We start from the raw sequence: 22,514 nt of genomic DNA on the forward strand, positions 1-22,514 counted from the left end.
GCCCGTTTTGTATTTAGACTATCTAAATAGAGTCAGGTATGTGTGATTAATTTCTAAATGTTTGGTATACACAGCGGTAGTTATCCTAAAGGCTGTTCTGTCTTTGACTGTTAAGGATTGTTAAATGTTCTTGCCTCGCTGTCGAGTAACAAGGGAAAGACAGCTCGTCTGTCCGTTCTCCAAGCCCTCACTGTTTGCTTTGAGAACTCTTGTGAACATACACACAGCGTCTATGGTGATGGGGCAGGAAGTCTGCAGGTTAAACCACGGGGAGTCAGGAAATGCACCTCTCTGTTTTCTTCCCTCACCACCCAGCCCTGTCATCCTCCATTTCCGTGTCTGGGAGGAGGGGACCGGGAACCCCTGTAGTTCCCAGGGTTGTGTTTAAAGATGGAGCATGTGTTAGCTGGATAGCATTCGAGGGGCTCTTTTGGGAGGCAGCTCCTTACTTTTGCATTTCTCATGACCATGGGGCCGAGGAGCTGTTGTAGACCTGCAGAGTGAGGTCAGGAAGTCCTGTGAGAGTATAATCTAAAAAACCCACAGTCCTAACCACCATCTACTGAGCTGCTTTGGGGTTTACCATGTTGCTCTAAACTTCAGGGTGTTGGTTACCTTTAAAGGTCTCTTCTAATCCTGAAATTCTGAGTCCCTGCTTCTCTTTAGCAATGATGTCCACCATTTGCCTTTTCTTTTCCTAATCTACAAATCCTCTTATTTTTATCCTTTAATAAATCCTTGCTAGGATAAAAAAAAGAGTAATATCATACTTCTGTATGGAGACAGATTATTTCTGTAAATAATTGAATTGGATTTTTTAAGATACTAGAACATATGGTGCTCTTACATATAAATAACCCTGAATTATGCTTTGCAAACAATTAGCCCTGTTATTCTTATTTTACGATGCCATCTATAACCTAAAGCTATAGTGAAATTTTAATGCTTTTTTGAATTATCTTCTCTTACCAAGTAGTGGTGAGTGAAACACAAAATACATTCTTAACACAGGCTTTCAGTGGTCACAGTGGACAACTCGGTTGCTTGAATATTCTGGAAATTTATTTCTGCATTTCTGTGGTGCCCCTTTCCACAGGAATATTGTATGTCAGTAAAAATCTAGTACATTTGAGTTCTAAACAAACACGAGATTTTATTTCTACAGAACACTTTCAAAGTTATTTCCTCATATATCGTCTACCCTTTTTTTTTTTAGAAAATAAAGGATGAATTCACAGGTTGAGAGGCTTATCTACACAGTTAATATAGAAACACACTTCCAAAATGAACGAATGAGGGGCCATTTTGGAAGTTTATATTTCTATTGAAATTTTTGTTTTAATGCTCACAGTGTTATAATTTGGATTTCCTGATACAGATTTTACACCTTTCATATTTGCCATGGTGATACCACTGCATCAACTCTTTTTTTTTTTTTTTAAGATTTTATTTATTTATTTGTCAGAGAGAGAGAGGGCATAGGCAGACAGAGTGGCAGGCAGAGGCAGAGGGAGAAGCAGGTTCCCTGCTGAGCAAGGAGCCTGATGTGAGACTCAATCCCAGGATGCTGGGATCATGACCTGAGCTGAAGGCAGCTGCTTAACCAACTAAGCCACCCAGGAGTCCCACCGCTGCATCAACTCTTTATGGGGATCTTTTATTTCTGAAATTATGGTAGAGGATGAGGTGAAGGAAAATTTTCCATTAAAGTCAAAAAAGAACCCCACTAATCTTGGTTCCTTCTAGGGAGGCAGGGGCCAACTATAATATAATACATTTAAGCAAAAGAGAAGTGGGAGGAAGGAGCAATAAACAGAGAAGGAAAATGTCCCCCTTATTATTACGTTTGATAATGCATGTGTAATTTGCCTCGTTTGTTCTTAAATGGAAATATGTAAATAATATACTAGTTGCTCTGTATTCCTAATAGTCTTCTCCTTTCCTTCAGAGATTGGCCCTCTATTGTAATCATGACTTGAAAGAATAGTTCCCTTCTCAAGGCAAGAGATGGGTTGGTTCACTGCTATTTATAAACCATAAGGTTTATTTAAAGTAGAGTTTAGCAAACTGGGAGCTGCCCTCAGCTTCTGTCTGTGCAGAAAACACTTCCTGAAGGCTTAAGCTTGTGGTGGTTGATACGTTTAGCAGTCCTGTGTGTGTGTTTTTCCCCACCATAGGAAATTCCTGGAATAACCCTTGTGACGGAAGAGATCCCATTGCCTTTCATGAAGGTAAGTCCTACCAGGGAGAGACAAAAGCACACCGTGCCTGGCTTCCTTGCTGGCCTCCACACTCAACAGGAGCTCCAGCTCTCTGTGTCAAGGACTATGGTGGTTCCCAAAGGACTTGTAGACCGTCAGCGGGAGGATGGGGGCAAGGGGTAGGATTAGTTCTTGAGAAAATCCTTCCTAAGGGGTTGAGTCGTCTGTGAGGATAATATTATGGCAATTCTTAGGAATACTCTTTGGAGAGGGACGTTTTCTGAAGACAGAGAGTTATGGGGATCAACCTAAACCACACAGGACTCGTCTTTTCCACGGCACCTCCAACCAGTCCACACTGGAGTTCTTACAGACCGTGTTTAGAGAACCCTCCACACGCTCACGCACACGCACACACACACACACACACACACACACACATAGCCTTAAACTCATTAAGTAACCTGGGCTGAGATTATCTAATTTCCTTCTGGTTCTAAGAACAGCTTTTCTGTTTCTCAAAAGTGACCTCCGCTGGCTCCGAATGCGGTCTCTGTGAAGCTTCTGCACACCTCCTTCCTGCCGCTAAGGGGTAGCTATTAGTGTCTTTGTGTAATTTGGTGGTTTCAGAAGAGCTTCTGAGCACAATAGGGAGAACGGGGTGGGGTGGGTGAGTAGAAAAGAATGTTGTGTGTAGTTAAAAACTGGAGAGTATTTTAGCTGTTTCCTTGAAGCTCCTTTGTTGTTTCTGGCATCGCCTCCTGTTAATTATAGCTTGGTGTGTAGTGGGAAATCTCAGCGTTTGGTAGCAGGCAGCCCGCGGTGCTGCCGCTCTCTTATTTACATTTAATTCTTTTGGATCCACGGAGGGCAGGCCAGGTCTGGCAGCCTGGGGAAAGCAGAAAGCCGTGAGGTCTGAGATCCCGGTGATGCACTGGGAGTGGGAGAAGGCCGACTGGGGCAGGTTTGATGGTTCTGAGTTTCAGTCCTAAGAAGGGTCCTTCAGGGAGACGGAAAGGTGATGGTTCTGGGCCACAGCCGGGACCACTGTGAAGGCCCCCAAAGGGAGAAAGAGGAAGGGGAAAGAAAGGTTTGATTAATAGCAGAAAATGTTCTTATTAAGAGCCTCCCTCCTTTCCTTGTACTGTTTCTGCTTTTATCATGAGTGCTACCAAACCCATAATGTGTGAAACCGGTGAAGAGAGTTTTATTTATTTTTTAAAGGTTTTATTTATTTGACAGAGAGTGAGAGAGAGCACAAGCAGGGGAAGTGGCAGACAGAGGGAGAGAGAAGCAGGCTCCTTGCAGAGCAGGGGGAGCCCAATGTGGGGCTCAATTGAGGACCTTGGGATCATGCTCTGAGCCAAAGGCAGAAGCTTAACCAAACTGAGCCACCCGGAGCCCAGTGAAGAGAATTTTAAGGAGAAAGTAGTGTCACCCATAATTCTCTACAGTTCCTAACGAATCAGCTTTCAGTTTTACCCCCATTTCCTCTAGCCTTTGTCATAGGAAGGCATAGTAGAAGCCATCCAGAGAGATTTTTTTTTTTTAAAGATTTTATTTATTTATTTGACAGAGAGACACAGGGAGAGAGGGAACACAAGCAGGGGGAGTGGGAGAGGGAGAAGCAGGCTTTCGCCACTGAGCAGGGAGCTGGACTCGGGGCTCAATCCCAGGACCCTGGGATCATGACCTGAGCTGAAGGCAGATATTTAATGACTGAACTACCCAGGTGCCCCCATCCAGAGATATTTAACAAAGATTGCCAGTTACATCAGTTTTCATGCTTCTGTGTGAGCTTCGTAATTAGGACCTCTAAAGGCTCCAGAGGATTCTGCTGGGTTGTTGTGTCCTAATGAATCATTTTTCTGTTTTGAGACATTTAGTTTGTCTCCAGCCCCCATTAAAAAAAAAAAAAAGCAATTAAAAATAATGTTGCAGTGAATATTTTTATCTAGATGGTTTTTCTTTTGATTTATCCTCCAAGGTTAAATGTCCAGGAGTATTGTTGGGTGAAAGACTGTGACAGTTTTGAAAGCTTTTGATTCTTATTGCCAAAGTGGATACTCAAAAACAAAACGAAACAAACAAAAAAAATGTTGTGATTAACTCACAAGGAATTTATGGGTTTATCAGTTTTACTACAACCTTATCACCATTGTATATTTTCATTTTATTTATTTTTTTAAGACTTTATTTATTTATTGAATAGAGAGAGAGAGATCACAAGTAGGCAGAGCAGTTGGCAGAGAGGGGGAAGCAGGCTCCCTGCTGAGCAGAGAGCCCAATGCAGGGCTTGATCTCAGGACCTTGAAATCATGACTTGAGCTGAAGGCAGAGGCCTAACCCACTGAGCCACCCAGGTGCCCCGTGTATTGTCATTTTAAAAATTAAGTAAATATAAAAGACTGATGTGAAGATTTCCTTAATTTTTTACCCAGTGGCTTATTCTAAGAATATGATTTGACTTCGCTTAGGAACAAAGTGGCTTATTTTTGCACCCTTTTTTCTTTTTTCCTATTTATGTGTCTGTATATTTGTGTGTAAAATGATGCTTTTTTTATTATTCAAGTTTTTTTCTCTCCTAATATTCACTGTGCATCTCACTTTTTTTTTCCTTTCCCCTAATGACCTTTGACATCTGGCCCTGCAGACTGATGTTTCCCATCAACCATTCCCAGACATTCTTGGGAGCTCCTGTACTGCTCCCCCATGTGTCTGCATGCCGGGAGGAAGTGTTACACAGCACACATTTGAACTGTAGATCTCTTGACGACCTTGTCCATGCAGACGCAGACGCAGACGCAATCTGTCAGGGAAGGCAAAGATATGCTACTGGAATGGGCCTTGAACTCTGGAAGAGATGGTACTAGATTTGGTTTGTCCAGCTCCCCAATCCCTACCCCAGTCCCTCAGCATGGGAGACACAGGACATCTGGCTCTGATCTTTCTCATTTGTTTCCCCATTCCTCTTTGCACAATACTCCTCGCTAGAAGCCGCTGCCTTTGACCTACTTCTTCTACCCCAAGTCCCAGCTTCATTATATTGCGATGGGCCTGCTTGCGGGGGGCCCACCCCACCTTCGGCCCCTCCCTCCCCTCCCGCAGTTACAAGACTGCTCTCTCCGTGCTTACTCAGCTACAGGAGTTGGCTCTGAGTACCTCTGACCCAAATCACGAGTTACCTTTTGAATGAGTGCACATTTGCTGCCAGACTTTCCATGAGGCCCCAGGGATCCTTATTTACTCTCACCGCACTCGCTTTGCTCCTTGGTAGATGACTGCCCTGATAAGAAGTCGGGAGAGGGAAAGGCAAAGCGAAGGTGGAAAAGCATCTTCTTCCTGCTCTCTCTGCAGAGTTATCCCGTGGAGTACTTTACAAATGTTTAGTATAGGAATATGCAATTTAACTTGGCATACGCCAGTTGAATTAGCACTTAATCACCTGAAAGAGTAGTGGCTTCCTTACTTTATAAAATGGTTTCCAGAAGAATTTTAAACAGTGAAACAAGTAGTATACTGAAACAAGGTCCTTGCCTTCAAAGCAATGTTATCAAGAGTGTCCTTCCCAGGAATGATTTTAGCCCTTCATAAAACATGGATTTCTCTAGGGAAGTGGCAATCTTCTTGAAAGCTTTAAAATTACCCTTGATTTTCTAGTGAGAAGAGAAACTATTTGGGGCGCCTGGGTGGCTCAGTGTGTTGAAGCCTTTGCCTTCAGCTCAGATCATGATCCCAGGGTCCGGGGATAGAGCCCGCATAGGGCTCTCTGCTCAGCAGGGAGTCTGCTTCCCTTCCTCTCTCTCTGCCTGCTTCTCTGCCTACTTGTGATCTCTGTCTGTTAAATAAATAAATTAAAAAACACACACACAAAACCTGACCGCAGGAAGCCCATGAAGATTAGGAAATACATAGAAACAATCACTTACTGGAATATAATGATAAAAGGTGAATGAGCATACTCCCAATGGAGAGATGGGAGTATGTTCACGTGTTTTTTAAGCCAGACATCTTTAGTTTCATTTTATAAAGTAAGGAAACCTTTTAGTCATTTGTTTAGATTACTGTCTGACCCAGACACTGGGAAGGCTAGGGAGACTTGAGAGCCCTTCCCACTTACGTCCCATCAGAAGTCACTGTGTTAAGTCAAGAGTCTATCAGGGGGTCTCAGTGCCCCTGAGCACTTGGGAATACAATCATTGGCACCTGGGCTCTTCTCCAGAGACTTGTTCATTTAATTATGCTTCTTCACTTACAAAGTGTTTTAAGAATACAGTTTTAATTGGGCAGAGCATGAGTGTTATTGATTGCTTTGTGAAATAAAACAGACTTTTTTCCTTGACCTTCCCAATACAGACATACAGACTACTACTGGCATTTAAATACAAGTTTTGTTACGGATCCAAAGTATCAACAAAATTACAATGCAATACCTTACAATTTTGTAAAAAAAAGGATTGTTGCTTTGATAACAATGTAGTACCAGAAATGTCCATTGGTGATGTGGGAAATACTGATTTTGCAAAGTGCAGTTGGTACATACGTGATACTATGATATAACTAGAAATGTACATTTGGTCTTCATCCATGACTCCTGGCACGGAGTTCCTAAAATCCTTGTAATTTCCTAAGTGATAAGAGCTACCGGGAACATCTTTTGTTATATTCAGTGTTTGTTCCCAGTTCCTGAAATAGCACAAAGGTGAAAAGAATGTCTTTTGTTATTCATAGCAAGCCCCTTTCAGCTACACCTGAGTTATGTTAATAAGGTGATTTTTTGGAAAGCACCTAAGCCTGGGGGCTGGTTGCCTAAAGAACCAAACCCATGATTAGAAGGTTGGAACTTCCAGGACCCCCCCCACCCCCCGCCCCCGGCTCTGGAGGTAAGGGAGAATGGCTGGGATTTGAGTTCAGTCACTGGTGGTCAGTGATTTAATCAATCCTGCCTAAGTCATGGAGCCTCCATAAAGAACTCTTACTGAAGGAGTTTGGAGAGCTTCTGAGATGCTAAGGTGTGGGAGGACAGTGTCCCTCAGGAGCCAGTGGAAACTCTGAGCCCTTTCCCATAGAGCCTGGTTCTATCCATCTCTTCCATCTGGCAGTTTCCTCCATTGTATCCTTTTACAATAAGCCAATGTATAATATGTGAACTGTTTTCTTGAGTTCTGTGAGCTACTCCAGTGAACTGTCAAACCCAAGGAGGGGGTCTTGGGAACCTCCAATTTATAGGCAGCTTATGGGATCCAATGCTGTCTCCAAGTGGGTAGTGTCCGAATTGAGTTAAATTGTAGCAGACCCAGCTTGGTGGTGGAGAATTGGTTGATGTGTGTGGTGTTGGGGGGAACTTCCACACTTGGTGGCCAGAAATGATGTCTTCTGGGAGTAGATTGTTGTAGTAGAAAAACAAGTATTTTTCCTCTACAATGTATTTTCTGGGACGGTGAGTTATGGCAAGTTCAGTTAATATTGTCAAACATAATTTTATGATGGTACAAAGAAATATTATTTCTTAGAAACAGAGCACCAGGCTGGTATAGTCATTCCTGTCATATCTACAGAGATGGGGGTTCCTTCAGTTAATATCTCAAATGATGAAATTGAGGGACAGACCCGGCCACTAGCTTGTGCTGCTGTTCTTCACAGGTTTGGTTGGAGATGTACTGTTTAATGCTTAAGGTTGAAAGGAGAGAAATGTCTTCCTGTTGGCTTTCTTAGGGCATATGCTGGTTATGAGATGGACAGTTTAGAACCATTTTTAGTGGTTATAATAAAAATGCAGCCCATTAAAAATGGCTAAGAGAGGGTCTCTGGGGTGGCTCAGTCACTTAAGCGCCTGACTTCAGATCAGGTCATGATCCCGGGGTCCTGGGATCAAGCCCCCCATCTGGGTTCCTGCTCAGCAGGGAGCCTGCTTCTCCCTCTTCACCTCCCCCTGCTTGTGCAGGCTCTCTCTCTCTTAAATAATTTTTTTTTTTTTTTTAATGGGTAAGAGAACTACCCAGCTGGGCAAAGAGGAGAGATTGTATTTTTCTAAATATGGGGAAGAAAGAGGTGTTAATTTATGAATAGGAGAACTGGTACTTGCCACATGTGGTCACCTTTGGGTTCCAGTCACTGGTCCTCTCTATGGATCTGACGGTCCATAAAACTCCTCCTTGTGCAGGAAAACACTTCTGGGGCTCTCTTGAGAGTCTGATGGCTTCTTACACCAGCATCTCCCAGAAGTAGCTACATTCATGAGTATTTTCTTATAAAATATTTTAAGGCTTATGCGTTCTCCTGAAGTAGCCTGCAGTGTGCTTCTTGGGCTCTTACTTTATGTCGATGCCATTGTCCCCGATGAGCCCAGTGTTCAGTTCACAAGTTCTGTAAGTACTAACTGACGATACAGGAGTGTTTTTCTGTGCTCCCAGGTGGACTGTTTGGATGTGATTGTAATGCTTCCGCTCCCTCTTTCCCCCCATTCTGTGTTCAAGCATCTACAATTCGATCTCGGAGCTGCTTTAATTCTCTGGGTGAATGAGCTGTTGGGTGTTGCCTTGACATTTGCCATCCATCCTGGATTGGCTCTAACCTCCTCTTTAACCCCATCTCCTATTAATCAACAACACAATCACCCATTCTCAGGCAGCTGGTTCTTCATCAGCCTGTAAGCCAGAGGCAAGGAAGACACGTGAGGGTGGTTGGGAGACGGTGATGACCTGGGCGGGCTGAAGCAGTGTTCTCTGCCCTGGCTGAGCCCTGGGGGTGCCCCGGGAACTTTGAAAACTCAGGAAGCTCAGGTCGCACCCCGCTGCAGTTTAGTATCTGGGGGGTGCCAGCCCCGTGTTTGCTGAAGTCGGGAGTCACAGGCTAGAGACAGAGGTCTTCGCCACAGAGAATCAACATTGTGCTGTTGGTTGCTTTCTCTAATGCTCTGCCTCTGATCTAAACCCAGAATGCACATTCTTGTCTCTCAGTCTTTACTCACTCCCCAGAGTATCCCCTCCGGAACGTCCTCTCCTTGTCTTTCACTTACTCAAATCCATTTTCAAACTCTGGGTCTTATCTATTACTCAGGCTTCCAAATAGACCTTCCAATATACAGTGATCTCCGAGATCTTCATACCTTAAAAAATCCCATCATTTATTGGGCTGCCTGGGTGGCTCAGTCGGTTAAGCATCTGCCTTTGGCTCAGGTCCTGGGATCAAGCCCCTCATCTGGCTTCTTGCTCAGTGGGGAGCCTGCTTCTCCATCTGCCTACCACTCCTCCTGCTTGTGCTCTCTCTCTCTCTCTCTCTCTCTGTGTGTGTCAAATAAGTAAATAAAACCTTAAAAATAATTATATCACTTAACTCATAGATACCATGTGGTGACATATGCCACTAATTATTTTCATCTCTGTTGTAACATCCAGCCCGGTGACCTTCTTGAAAGAACTACAGGTTTATAGTAAAGTATTTCCGGGCTTTGCTGAACAGTGTTTCTAATTTAAATCTAAGTGGGTTTTGCTTATTTATTTTTAAAACTCCATTCCTTTGCCTTATAACTCAGGGGTTTTGAACTATTGTAAGTTATGGATCCCTTTGAACATCTGGGGCAAGCTGTAGGCCTTGTCCCCAGAGATGTGCTCCCACAACTCTGTTCTGCACACTGTCATTGGATTTCTAAGACCCTTTGTAGCCCATCCGTGGACTTGTTTTAACTGTTTGTTTTCAGCTAAGAAAAGGGGTTATTTTAATGGTGGAAGGGGAAGGATCTTGAGATCCTTGGGAGAGATCTTTTTTTAGGAGCTACAGTGTGTGTGTGAGGGGAGGAGATACTCCGATGGGTGGGAGGGCTTCGGTGTTTCTCAGACATGGCTGGGACCGCAGGGTGGGGCTGCTGCTGCAAAAGTGGGCAGAGCTAGTATCTTGACCAACCACTAGGTGTCACTACAACACCAGTTAGTTGTGGGGCCTTGGCACTAGTGTGCTGGAACCCAGGAGTAGAATGCAGGAAAGCTGCAGTGACTTCCTGTCCGGGACTAACTATGGCCAAATGTTGGCAGAATTTGCTTTCATTATTATTTTTTTCAATAGAAGGAAGAATAAAGGGTAGACAAGGGCACATTAATTGTAAATAAGTTGAAAGGGGAAGAAAAGGTAAGTGAGGTGGGTTTATCTGGGAGTGTGATGTAATACCGGGGTTCCAGTTTCCGCTAGAAATGACATTTTCTTGGACGTAGTTTTTCTTTCTTTCTTTCTTTCTTTCTTTTTTTTTTTAAACATTTTATTTATTTATTTGAGAGAGAGACAGTGAGAGAGAGCATGAACGAGGAGAAGGTCAGAGGGAGAAGCAGACTCCCCGTGGAGCTGGGAGCCCGATGTAGGACTCGATTCCAGGACTCCAGGATCATGACCTGAGCTGAAGGCAGTCGCTTAAACAACTGAGCCATCTGGGTGCCCTTGGACGTAGTTTTTCTTGTCTCTCTGAGAAGGGATGTTGGCTGGATGGGCCTTTCAGGCTTCTAAAACACCAAGTAAATATTATTATGTAATTTACCAATACTCCAAAATTCATTTTGAACCAATAGTGACTGCCCTTTTAGTAAGAGTGTGGATAGTGTGCTATTATTTAATATAAGGGCATTTTTCTTGTTTGAGGTGTATTTTACTAAAATTCTCTTTTTTTTTTCTTGCAATATAGCCAAGGCTGTTACCACACTAAGCATTAGCTCACTTTGTTTTCTGGCTACATATTGCATTTTGTTCCTAGTCAAATCTTTTACAAACACATGTATTTTGGCAAGAAAGTGTATCATAAATCTATCTTCATTGATTTAAGGAAACAGTGTGTGTTAGTATATCCTTTGATATCAGCCATAGAAACATTTTTCTAGATAATGTCTTCTTAGGCAAGGGAAATAAAAGCAAAAATAAACTACTGGGACTACATCAAAATAAGCTTTTGCACAGCAAAGGAAACCATCAACAAAATGAAAAGGCAACCCACTGAATGAGAGAAGTTATTTGCAGATAATATATCCACTAAGAAGTTAATATCCAAAATATACAAATAACTTATACAATTCAACACCCAATAAACAAATAATCCAATTAAAAAATGGGCAGAGGACCTGAGCAGACATTTCTCTGAAGAAGATATACAGATGGGCTACAAGATGCTCAACATTACTAATCATGAGGGAAATGCAAATCAAAACCACAATGAGATTTCACCTCACTCCTGTTCAGAGTGGCTAGAATCAAAAAGTCAAGCAATAACAAGTGTTGGTGAGGATGTAGAGAAAAAGGAGTCTTCATGCTCTGTTGGTGAGAATGCAAACTGGTGCAACCATTGTAGAAAACAGTATGGAGGTTCCTCAAAAAATTAAAACTAGAATTACCATATGATCCAATAATGCTACTACTGGGTATTTACTCAAAATGAAAATGCTAATTTGAAAAGATACACGCACCCCTATGTTTATTGCAGCATTATTTACAATAGCTAAGATATGGAAGCAGCCCAAATGTCCATCCATAGATGAATGGATAGAGAATTGGTATATGTATACAGTGGAATATTACTCGTAAAAAAGGAATAAGATCTTGCCATTTGCAGCAACATGAATAGACCTATAGGTATAATGCTAAGTGAAATAAGTCAGAGAAAGGCAAATATCATATGATTTCACTTACATGTAAAAGTTAAACAAATAAATTTTAAAAAGACATAAAACCAGACTCTTAATTACAGAGGCCTAACTAGTGGTTGCCAGAGGGTGATGGGGGTGGGGGAGATGGGTGAAATAGATAAAGGGGATAAAGATGTACAAACCCTAGTTATAAAATAAGTCTTAGAGAGGAACAGTACGGCAGAGGGAATCTAGTCAGTAAGATTGCAATAATATTTGGTGACAGATGGTGACTACACTTACTGCGGTGAACACTGAGTAGTGTATAGAATTCTTGAATCATGATATTGTACTCCTGAAAGTAATCTAGCATTATATGTTCATTGTACTTAAATTTAAAATTTGAAAATTTAAAAACAGGGTCACCTGGGTGACTCATTGGTTAAACTTCTGGCTCTTGGTTTCAGCTCAGGTAATGATCTCAGGGTCGTGGGATGAGGCTCCTCATCAGGCTTCACGCTCAGTGGGGAGTCTGCTCGAGGGTCTCTCTCTCTCTCTTCCCTCTGTCCCTCTGCCCACTCACGCATCCTTTGTCTTAAATAAATAAATCTTAAAAAATTAAAAAACATTTTGTGTCAATACATCCTTCAATATTAAAAATGTGTTAGTATTGCATTATATTTAAAAATGCATATAATGGATACATTATTGCTTCAATTACAGCAATATGTCAAAGACCTAAATAAGTTGCCAGCAAATTCTGTTTTGGAGTATTTGACGGCCAAATGTGAAACTAGTTCACCCCACCTTTCTGACGCCTAGGTTTTGAAAGACCTCTTTTGGAAGTAGATAAGCTTAGCAGGAAAGTAAGCCTCTTCCCTGTGCTATATGTCTTATGAACATTCTCTGAATACATCATTGTTAACACAACCTAAGTCAGCAAAGTGGGTGTCTGGAGAGGAAACGATCTGGTGTGTTTAATACAACACGGGGTTTAATACAGGCTTCCCAACTTAGCCTGAACTCAGGCAACTCATACTGGTTTGGGGACGGGAGCAGTGGCTCTCTGTAAAAGGGGCAGAAAAGGAAATGGGGAAAGCAAGTCACTTTAAGTCTTACTATTTTAGAATTCCTGCAGGAGGGGGCGCCTGGGTGGCTCAGTGGGTTAGGCCTCTGCCTTTGGTTCAGGTCATGATCTCAGGGTCCTGGGATCGAGCCCCACATCTGGCTCTCTGCTTAGCAGGGAGCCTGCTTCCCCCTATCTCTCTGCCGGCCTCTCTGGCTACCTGTGATCTCTCTCTCTGGTAAATAAGTAAAATCTTAGAATTCCTGCAGGAATTCTTTCGTGGGAAGAATTCAGTCAGAAACACTGCCCTCTAAGAGCTGAGGAAGTAAGGCAAGCCTGGCTTTCTGCAAGGCTCGGATGGTCCTTGCTGGTTGGTCGGGGCCCAGGCCCTGCTTCTCAAGCTCACCAGTGCTTTTTGTCTCCTGCAGGTGCACAGCTTTAAGGGCTACTGGGAAAAACTGAACTCCAACCTAGAATACGTGAAGTACTCCAAGCCACGCCTGCTGTATGACAACAGCATGGTCCGGAAAGAATGGCACAGCCTGATCTCAGAAGAGGTTTGTGTGGATGCAGGAGAATAAAGCAAGAAGCAAAAGTATAGCATCCGATGAGGGGATGCCCTTTAGTCCCAAGGCTAGCTTCAGTTTGCTGCACTCTCCCCAACAGCCAGGCCCTTTTGCATTGTTGCAAGAAGACCACGGTGCTTTTCTGATCTGTCTTCTCTTGAGGAGGAAAATCAAGTGCGCAGAGGTTAAGGGACACACGCAGCATGTTTATCGTGGAAGTGAGATTAATAGCTCGGTCTTACCTGTGTTCTTGCATTACTTGTATAGTTAAAAATTGATTTAAAAAAAACCTAGGTGTTCTAAAAATTTATGGTTGCTGAGGGTTAGGTTTAGTTGAAAGAAAAGTGGCTGGGACTGACTGCAAAACGGGCAGCACAAGGGAGATCTGTGGGGGGATGGAACTGTTCTGTACCTTGACTGCGGCACGTGAATGTGCGTCCATGGTGAATTGACATAGGACTATACACTCATTCTAGCAATATCTGCCTCCTGATTTTGATACTGTACTATAGTCCTTTAAATCAGATATAAACATGGGGGGAGACTGGCTGAAGCGTACATGAGATCTTTCTAGAATCTCATGTAGTTGCAGTGTCATTGTATATAACACAACACTGTCTAGTTGATTTACAACTTCCAACACATCTATAATAATTTCAGAATAAAGTGCTTTTTAAACTCATTTTTAAGAACATAGGTATTTTGATTGCTTGGAAAGTATATTTCTTTCTTCCGAAACTCTTTCGCTATGCTGCGCTATGTCCTTGGTGTGAAAAATGGCGCCCACAAAACTTCGACCTTCCACACCTCTGACATTTTCTCCCTTCTAGAAAACTGGAAGAAGAAGGTCCATGGTGTACATGAGGAATATTCGTGAAAATGCAATGAAGTAAGTAAAATTAGGGATTAGTGTACCTAGAAGATGCGTATCTTTTGCGAGTACTTTTTTGGAGACCTTTTGTGGAAGGAGCTTCCTTTTGTTGAGTGTCCTCAACAAAACGATGCTGTGAGCTTAATGAATGCAGCCACCAGGGTCCTATCTTGAGTTTGGTGCTAGAGTTTCTAGTGGGAAAATTGTATGTTAAATTGTATAATAAAATTGTATATTAAACCTTACAGACTGGCATCCTGAAGATAGATAATTATAAACAACAAGTAGTAGAGAAGGCCCTTACTAAGTGAGCACTTTAGGGGGTTAGAGATAGTAGGTTCATTTACAAAGTGTTAGTGGGCTGCTGAGCGGGCTCTTATTTTGAAAGCCCATTTTCTGGATAGATGAGTCATCTTGGAGTGCTACGAGAATAGGCCCGTTCCAACCCTGTTCTATTTTCTGTTCCCATTATTTCCAATAACCGAGAGCTGCAATTGTTCTAAATTATTGTCATTGTTTGCGCTAAAGGGTTTTGAGATTTTATAATCGCCTAATGTGGCTTTTGCCAAGTTGATTAAAGTGTTTGAGGTTTTCAGCTGCCTGAGAACAGTTTCTGCGGTGGTTTTATGGAGGATATCTTTGTGGGGTATTGTGGCTTTTTTTTTAATCTTCCTATGTGAATAATGTTGGCTAATTTCTTTGTAGGGTGATTTCTAACCTAGAAGCAAGGAATTTGGGTAAGAAGAGAAATGTAATAAAGTCCTCTTTATTTGATTTCTGTCAGTGTTTGGTTTGTAACCCTGTCTTTCCTACCGGTGTGGGTTGGCAAGGAAATCACGCTCAGTAGTGTAATGAAGGCAGCACCCCTTTAATATCTTCCTGTTAGAGTGACCACCCAGCTCCTTCCATGTCTGTCTTGGCACCAGGACCTTTCAGGACAGCTGCTGAATGTGCTTTTGCTGGAAGAGTCCCTGAGTGTTGGCATCTGGTTTTCATTATTTTTCTTCAGATACTTGATCTAATTACCATGCCCTGTGGCTGTACCCACACGATGCACTTCGGGAGTTCCTCTGGCTTAGGGCTGCTTTCCTTCCAGCTTTTCAGCTGTCTGATCACACAGGGATCTTTGATTTTGGGTAACATTTGGGCACTCCCTGGGCTAGGTCATAGGAGTCCAAAGATAGGAGTCTCTGGGTAAGCTGTGTGGTTATAGAGGAAGAGCATAGGCCTGGAGCCAGACAGAACTTGGCTACAGTTCCAGGCCAGCCACATGCTAACAATGTGCTCTTGGGCAAGCCATGTGTTCGCTTTCTGCATTAACTTTTTCAGGACAAGGTGAGAGGAAAAACAAGAGTAAATGGGGTAACGTTTATAGCACCTCGTACAGCGCTTGGTGCACGAGATACCTGAGGGCTGCTTTGTCATTGATGTGTGAGGAAGAAATGCTGATGGCGATGGGTGTTCTAGAACCACCGTGGTGGGGTGGGGAGGCATTGGATCAGGAGTGGGGATGGTTGGGGAACAGAGCGAGCTCAGAAAAGTCTTTCCAGGAGTGACAGCTGAGGTAAGTTTTGATTAAACACCCTACCAGGTAAAACTGAGGGACGAGAATGCTAAACGTATCCAGGTACAAGCTTTTTTGTGGTTTTGTCTCTGGAACACTTTCATGCCTCCTAAAGGCCAGCCTCCATTTAAAAAGCTATTATTTTTATATCCCACTTATGTTTTATAGGCTTGGATATTTAGGTGTATGCTGGGTGACCCTAACGGAAACGATTTTATACAGTGCATTGTGGGACATCCTGCAGCTGTGCACATAAGTCATGTGAACCGTGACAGTGAACTTGTGATCCAGCCCAGGGTGACAGGGCCTTTGCTTAGGGAGCAGCCGGGAGGGAACCAGCCTCTGCCTGTGTTACCAGGCCAGCCATGCCCAAAGCCAGGGGTTCTCCCGCTAGCACCAGGCAGGAGCAGCGGGCAGGAGTCCTGCCCAGCAGTGGGGACGTGAAGGTGCCTGGTTCAGGCTCATCCTTCTTGCCTGGCCAGGAATTTTGCCATGCGGGAAATGTTGCCGGTTGTCAAGGTTTTTGTGGTGTCTGTCACTCCTCTGCCCCCGTTAGAGCTCCTACTCCTGTACTTTCCGCCTGTTTACATCCTGTAACCATTCTCTCTGCGAGCACTTTGGGAACTTGTCCCTTCCTCTTACGTTCTTGGCTTGCCCTAGTGTCCTAGGAAGAATGTCATCACTAAAAGAAACAGGACAGTCAGGGTGAATCTCAGGGCTGCTGGCATCAAGTTTTGAATTGCTTCATCTGAATCAAAAAGCTCATTTGGGCTCCAGGTCGGATTTATCCCGAGTGGACAAAAGGCCCCTGTGCCGTCCCACACAGGGTCATCAGCCCACTGACTGGGGCAGTTCTGCTCTCTTGACAGGTGCGTGCCTCAGTTGCCCCAGGAGAGGAGGAGCAGGACACGAAGGTGCAGTTAGAGGAGTGTTAGGCACATCTTGCCACAAGACTGTGTTGTCTGCCCCTCCAGGCTGCTGGTATAGTGCAAATCACGGCAGAGGAAATGCCATCCCATTGACCCTTCCGTGTCGCTTCTCCATCTTGAGCTGGTTACTCTTTGAGTCAGATCACTTGTAACAATTCGTATTATTTGCTTCAGTAATTGACAGGTCCCCTCAGTTCAATGACTCCCACAGTCACTAAACCATAGGGGGTCACGAGGAAAGCAGTCATGCAATCCTTTCCACCAAGTCCCCGTCTCTGAGTTTACGGCCCCCTTGGCGTTAAGAAAGGGCCCAAGTGTCTCTCACTCCAGTGAAGCAGAGGTCTTTAGACAGCAGTGAGTTTTCACATTGAAATCAAAGCCAGAGCCTCTTGGTGTCGGGCAATGTGTTCCTTGTTTTCTTTCTTTCTTTCCTAGTCTTTTGGAGTAGAGCTGTCTGTGTATCACCTGGGTGACAAGTTCAGCTTGCAGGAATAGGTCACGCATTTCATGAAAAATTTCATCCTATCAGCAAAATGGTCTGTGTTCCCAATAACTCAGAGAAGGGAAACCCAGGCTGATTTCTCGTCTTCTAGTCCATTTCCCAAAAACCACCCTTCTTGACTATTATTTTGTTTAATTTCAGAGCCAAGATTAACACCCCTCTTCCAGGAGGAAGACAACCACCAGAGGCTGCTGATGGGGTTGGTAAGTTTTCTGTGGGCCGTTCGGGTGCTGAGAAACCACAGGATCCAAGAAAAGGGAAAGGGCTAGACTGTCCTTCTCGTGATGACCTTATTTTTCACTCATTCTTTTAACCCATTAGCTGTTACCAGCCACTGTAGGCCCTGTGTGCTCAGTGGTAGACAACACAGATATGATTTCTGCTCTTTTAGAATTTAGTGTAGTGGGGGAGACATACATAAATCAGTCACCGCCCAAAATATATAATTACAAAACATCATAAGGAAATGTACAGCACTGAGTGTTTAAAAAAAGGAAAGAACGATGTCTCCGTGGCATTTGTATTTGGGGTTTAAAATACAACAGAATAAAGTATCCTTTCTCAGGAAGTCCTACTGCTAGGAAGACCAAAGACAGAGAAATCAAAATAAATGAATGGAAGAGCAGAATTGGTAAATAAATCCAAAATCTATTTTTTTTTAAACTGATTAAAGAGACATCTGGAAAGTCTAATAAAATATCTTTAATCCTGTGCAGGCTTAGGAATGGGATAGTCTATTACCTTAGCTATGGAAGGTTTTCAAATGTGAGAAAAACATGTGTAAATGCATATTTACACATTTGAAAATTCTAGTTAAAGTTTCCTTGGTAAATAGAAATACCAAACTTGAGCCAAGAAGAAATAAAAATCCTTGACAACACAATAACCCTAAAATAATTTGAAAAAAATTGTCAGAGATTATCTGCAGGGGCGTCTGGGTGGCTCAGTCAGTTAAGTGTCCAACTCTTGATTTGGGTTCAGGTCACGTTCTCAGTGTCCTGAGGTTAAGCCCCGTGTTGAGCTCCACACTGAGAACAAAGCCTGCTTAAGAGTCTCTCTTCCCCTCCCTCTTCTGACTCCCACATGCATGCACTCACTCTCTCTCTCTCTTAAAAAAAGAAAAAGAAAGAGATAATCTTCCAAAAAGGCACCAAATTATTTAATGAGTTAGTTCTTTCAAACTTATAAGGATCAGATCATACCCAGGCTATGTAAATTATTTTTGAAAAAACGATGGGAAGTTTCTCAATCACTTTAAAAGGCTAGCATAACCCTAAAACCAAAATCTAACAATGACTTTTACTTTCAGTTATGAACATAGATACCATAAGCTCAATTAAAATATTTTCCAGTGGTCCATTTGAAAAATACAACATGGCCAAGTGGCCTTTTTTTTTTTTTTTTAAAAGAAGGCTTATCATTAGCCACTGTATTAATGTAGTTCATCATATCACTAGGTCAAAGAGGGGGAAAAAAGATAATCTCTATAGGTGCTAAAAATTGATAAAAGTAAAATTCCACTTCTGGAATACACCAAATCAATAAGACAAAAAATATCCTAATACTGATAGCTGACATATTTTAAATCAAATGTTGGGGTCATTCCTATTAATATCAGAAAGAAGCGGGATGCCTGGGTGGCATAGTTGGTTGAGTGTCCAACTCTCGATTTCGGCTCGGGTCATGGGATTGAGCTCCCTGTCAGGCTCTGTGCTATGCACGGAGCCTACTTAATATTCTCTTTCTCCCTCTCCCGCACTCCTGCCCCATCCAGGTGCTCTCTCTCTCTCTCTCAAAAAACAAAGAAAGAAATTACGGATTCTTGCTGTTTTCACTAAAAATTTTCATTGTTCTGGAAATTCCATACAGTGCAATAAGAAACAAAAGTAAAAGAAGATGCTATGATTGTCTAATGCAACAAACAAAATAATCACCAGGGGAAATGGAAAATACTAAGGAACAAGTTAATAAGCTGGTGATTCTAAATAGATTTTCTTTTTTATTAGGATTAACCAGTTAGAAAAGTTAATGAAAAACATTATTCCATTTCCGAATCCTCAGCATCTAGGTTTATAAAGTTATAACCCAAAAGTCTGACAGTTGACCAGGTGACTCACTTGACAAAAAGGAGTAGAACTGACACTACCAGATAGCTAAGTGTGTTATTGATCTACAGTAATTGAAACAATATGGTGCTTGTACAAAATAGACAGGAGACTCTAGTTTAAATTTGAATCTTTAGTGTAGGATAAAATTAGGCATTTAAAAATCACTGGAAAGAAATACTTTTTTAGTCTATCAATGGCTGTCTATCTGGAAAAGACAATTAGAGTCCTCCTATCCCAAATACCACCACCTTATACCATAAACCAGCAGAAATACCAGATAGATTAAGGAATCTAATATAAAAAATTAATGTGTGTGTGTGCTTGCCTATCCAATTGTCAAAGTTCAAAAATCGCACTAACATGGGACGCCTGGGTGGCTCAGTTGGTTGAGCGGCTGCCTTCGGCTCAGGTCACGATCCCGGTGTCCTGGGATCGAGTCCCACATCAGGCTCCTTACTCAGCAAGAAGCCTGCTTCTCCCTCTGCCTCTGTCTGCCACTCTGTCTGCCTGTGCTCACTCTCTCTCTCTGACAAATAAATAAATAAAATCTTAAAAAAAAAATCGCACTAACAAAGTTCAGCATATGGGGAATTGGGCAGCCTTATACAATGCAGTTGGAAACCAGTATATCCATTAGCATATCCACTGCAAAGTGTTTCAAACCTTTAGTACATGACCCAACAAGTTCTATTTCTAGGAATTTAGCTTAAGAAAATAATTGGGGATATGGCAAACAAATCATGTATAAGGGATTTTTTAGTGGTATTCACAATAGTGTAAGAAGTATCCCATATGTTTAAGAGGAGAATAAATAGTTCAATTCTAGTTGTTTCATAAAATTGAATACTGTGCAGCCATTACAACCAGCGTGGTAAAGAATATTCAATGACATAAACTATTACATGAAATAAAGGGCAAATTAGAAAACATTGGAATGAGTGTGCACACTGGAGAAAAGGAAAATAAAAAATCCAAAATGTTAACACAGATGATAGGATTATGGGTGATTTAAAGTTTCATTTTTATGGTTGTCATAGAAAAATGGAAAAGCACAAAAAAACATGCAATGATCTTTTTTTAAAATTTAAAAATTTTAAGCCTAGTTAATTAACAAATGGCCCAGAATGCCATGGGCTAAGTTTTGCTCAGGGTCTCATATATGTATGTATACATATAGCAGATATGTAAATCTGCTAACATAGTAGATATGTGCAGGTATGGTGTTAATTGTACAATTCTCATGGTGTTTATTGGTGCAAAGATCTCTAATGAGGAGGACCTCCAGCTGTTTTAGGCAAAAGAGAGGGAAAAAAAGGAGAAGGAGACATAAGAGCAAAAGGCCGGGAGAGCTGGGATGCTACACTGCACTGATTGGTGAGCTCCAAGATGAGAATAGAGTAGATATACAAGTCTGTTTAGATGTGATAGAATCAATAATTTCATTACTTTTGCATGTCAGGGGGCTGTGCTGAATGTCTAGAGGGAGGTGCCTGATGCATTTCGTTTTTACTCCTGCCCCTGTCCTTCCAAATGCCCCAAAGCATGCCACTCCCCACTACACCTCCCCAACACCCCACAGCCCCCACCCCCACCCCGCATCAACACAGTCACTCCATGCTTGCAGTTGTTTCTGTAAGTTCTCCAGGTCTGGGACCAGTAGACTTCAACCCTTTGGTAGATCCCAGAGCCCTTGACGTCTAAGTTAGTGGCTTTCCTCAGCTTCTTTGGAGAATTCTCATCACAGCTGGGAATCTGACTCTTGGCTGTTCGCTAGGCTCTGGGTGACTCCTCATGTCCCTGATTTATGCCCATTAAAGTAACACTGTGGGTTGTGCGTTTCCGCCAGTGGGATCTTCGGGTCCAGGATTTTTCGTGTTGGTAAAGAGTATTAATGATTGGATCTAGTTTCAACCAGTAGCAGGTGCGAGTGGGTAGGTTGTGACTTTTCTAATCCATGTCCTGTTTTCAGATGGTGTCTGAGCTAAAAGACCATCTTTTGAGACACCTACAGGGTATAGAAAAGAAGAAAATTGAACAGATGGTTCTGGACTACGTTTCAAAACTGGTTGGTTTTGCTTTTTCTCTTTCCTGCTGCCCCCACTCCCCTAGTATGTAGCTCCCAGTTTGTGGTTCAGGATATTTTTCCGATTAGACTTTTGCAGATTTTCTGTCCTCACACTGGTATATTTGGTATGCTATAGATTGAGAAAAGGGAAAAAAGAACAACAACAACAAAAACCAAGGAGGATTTGGTTATGAAAGTGGTTTATTATACTCGCTTCAAACAGGGTATCGAGGAGCTCACTTTATGAATGTGGCTTTGCTCTTCCCCATGCTGGAATTAACTTGCTTCTTTGTCCTTTGATAGCCAAACTATTTAACATGTCTACCTATCATCTTTCTGTTGACCTTAAATTTCACCTTCCATAGTATTAAGGGTTTATGTTCAAGCAACACTCTTCTGTGTACCTAATCACAAAGAAGTTTTAACACAGTCTGTATTAACAACCGCTGGAACCAGTAGGACCAGAAGCAGAAGAGATGTAGCTTTAGAAAACTCAGTACCCCTCACTTTCTGACTTGACAGTCACAGACAGCAGCCAAACCTGCCTGTTCCTTCCCAGCAGCAAACAGCTGTGTCTCGCAGTCCCCTTAGCAGGGTGGCCGGTGGGGCTTTCTGAAACGAATGGAGGAAGTTGCTGCAGACCCGGACTGGATTGCTTCCAAGTCATCTTACCCGACTTCAGCCGAAGAGACACTGAGAATCTGTGTCATTGAGAATATAGTGTTTTTATCTGTGCCCACTTGGAGATCCTTTCCGATTGGTGCCCTGTCCTTAGCCTGCGCAGGCAGGGCATGGGGTTCAGGGCACGCAACAGCCCCCTTGGAGACTGCGCTATTGCTGAGAGACTAGTCAAAGGTCTGACCTCCACTTGAGGTGTGTCATCCTCCACAGTCATCACTCAGAGCCTCTGTCCTGCTCTGTGTCTCCTTTCTTCTCACTGTCCGCTGTTGGCCTTTGTCACGTAACAGTCCTAGAGTAAATCCAGTTGTGCTTGACCTTCACGGAGGGCAGAGGTCCTGTTACCCAGGGCTGGGGAAGCTCAG

At 42.7% G+C, this 22,514-nt stretch overlaps 1 protein-coding gene across 3 annotated transcripts in view; it reads left to right on the top strand.

The window, feature by feature from the left end:
* The window catches only part of GSAP (gamma-secretase activating protein), an 81,498-nt gene that overhangs the window by 49,616 nt on the left and 9,368 nt on the right, over window positions 1–22,514 (top strand). For 2 of the 3 annotated variants that reach the window (XM_032873284.1, XM_032873283.1), the window contains 6 exons: window positions 2,178–2,231; window positions 13,295–13,423; window positions 14,263–14,321; window positions 15,009–15,040; window positions 17,440–17,501; window positions 21,376–21,471. In XM_032873284.1, coding sequence (XP_032729175.1) covers window positions 2,178–2,231; window positions 13,295–13,423; window positions 14,263–14,321; window positions 15,009–15,040; window positions 17,440–17,501; window positions 21,376–21,471 — 432 coding nt within the window. The remainder of the gene's footprint in view (window positions 1–2,177; window positions 2,232–13,294; window positions 13,424–14,262; window positions 14,322–15,008; window positions 15,041–17,439; window positions 17,502–21,375; window positions 21,472–22,514) is intronic. The other variant, XM_032873285.1, reaches the window with a different exon arrangement.

The sequence above is a fragment of the Lontra canadensis genome, unplaced genomic scaffold (genome assembly GCF_010015895.1).
Source record: "Lontra canadensis isolate GAN:19392208 unplaced genomic scaffold, GSC_riverotter_1.0 scaffold48, whole genome shotgun sequence".
Classification (NCBI taxonomy): Eukaryota; Metazoa; Chordata; class Mammalia; order Carnivora; family Mustelidae; genus Lontra; species Lontra canadensis.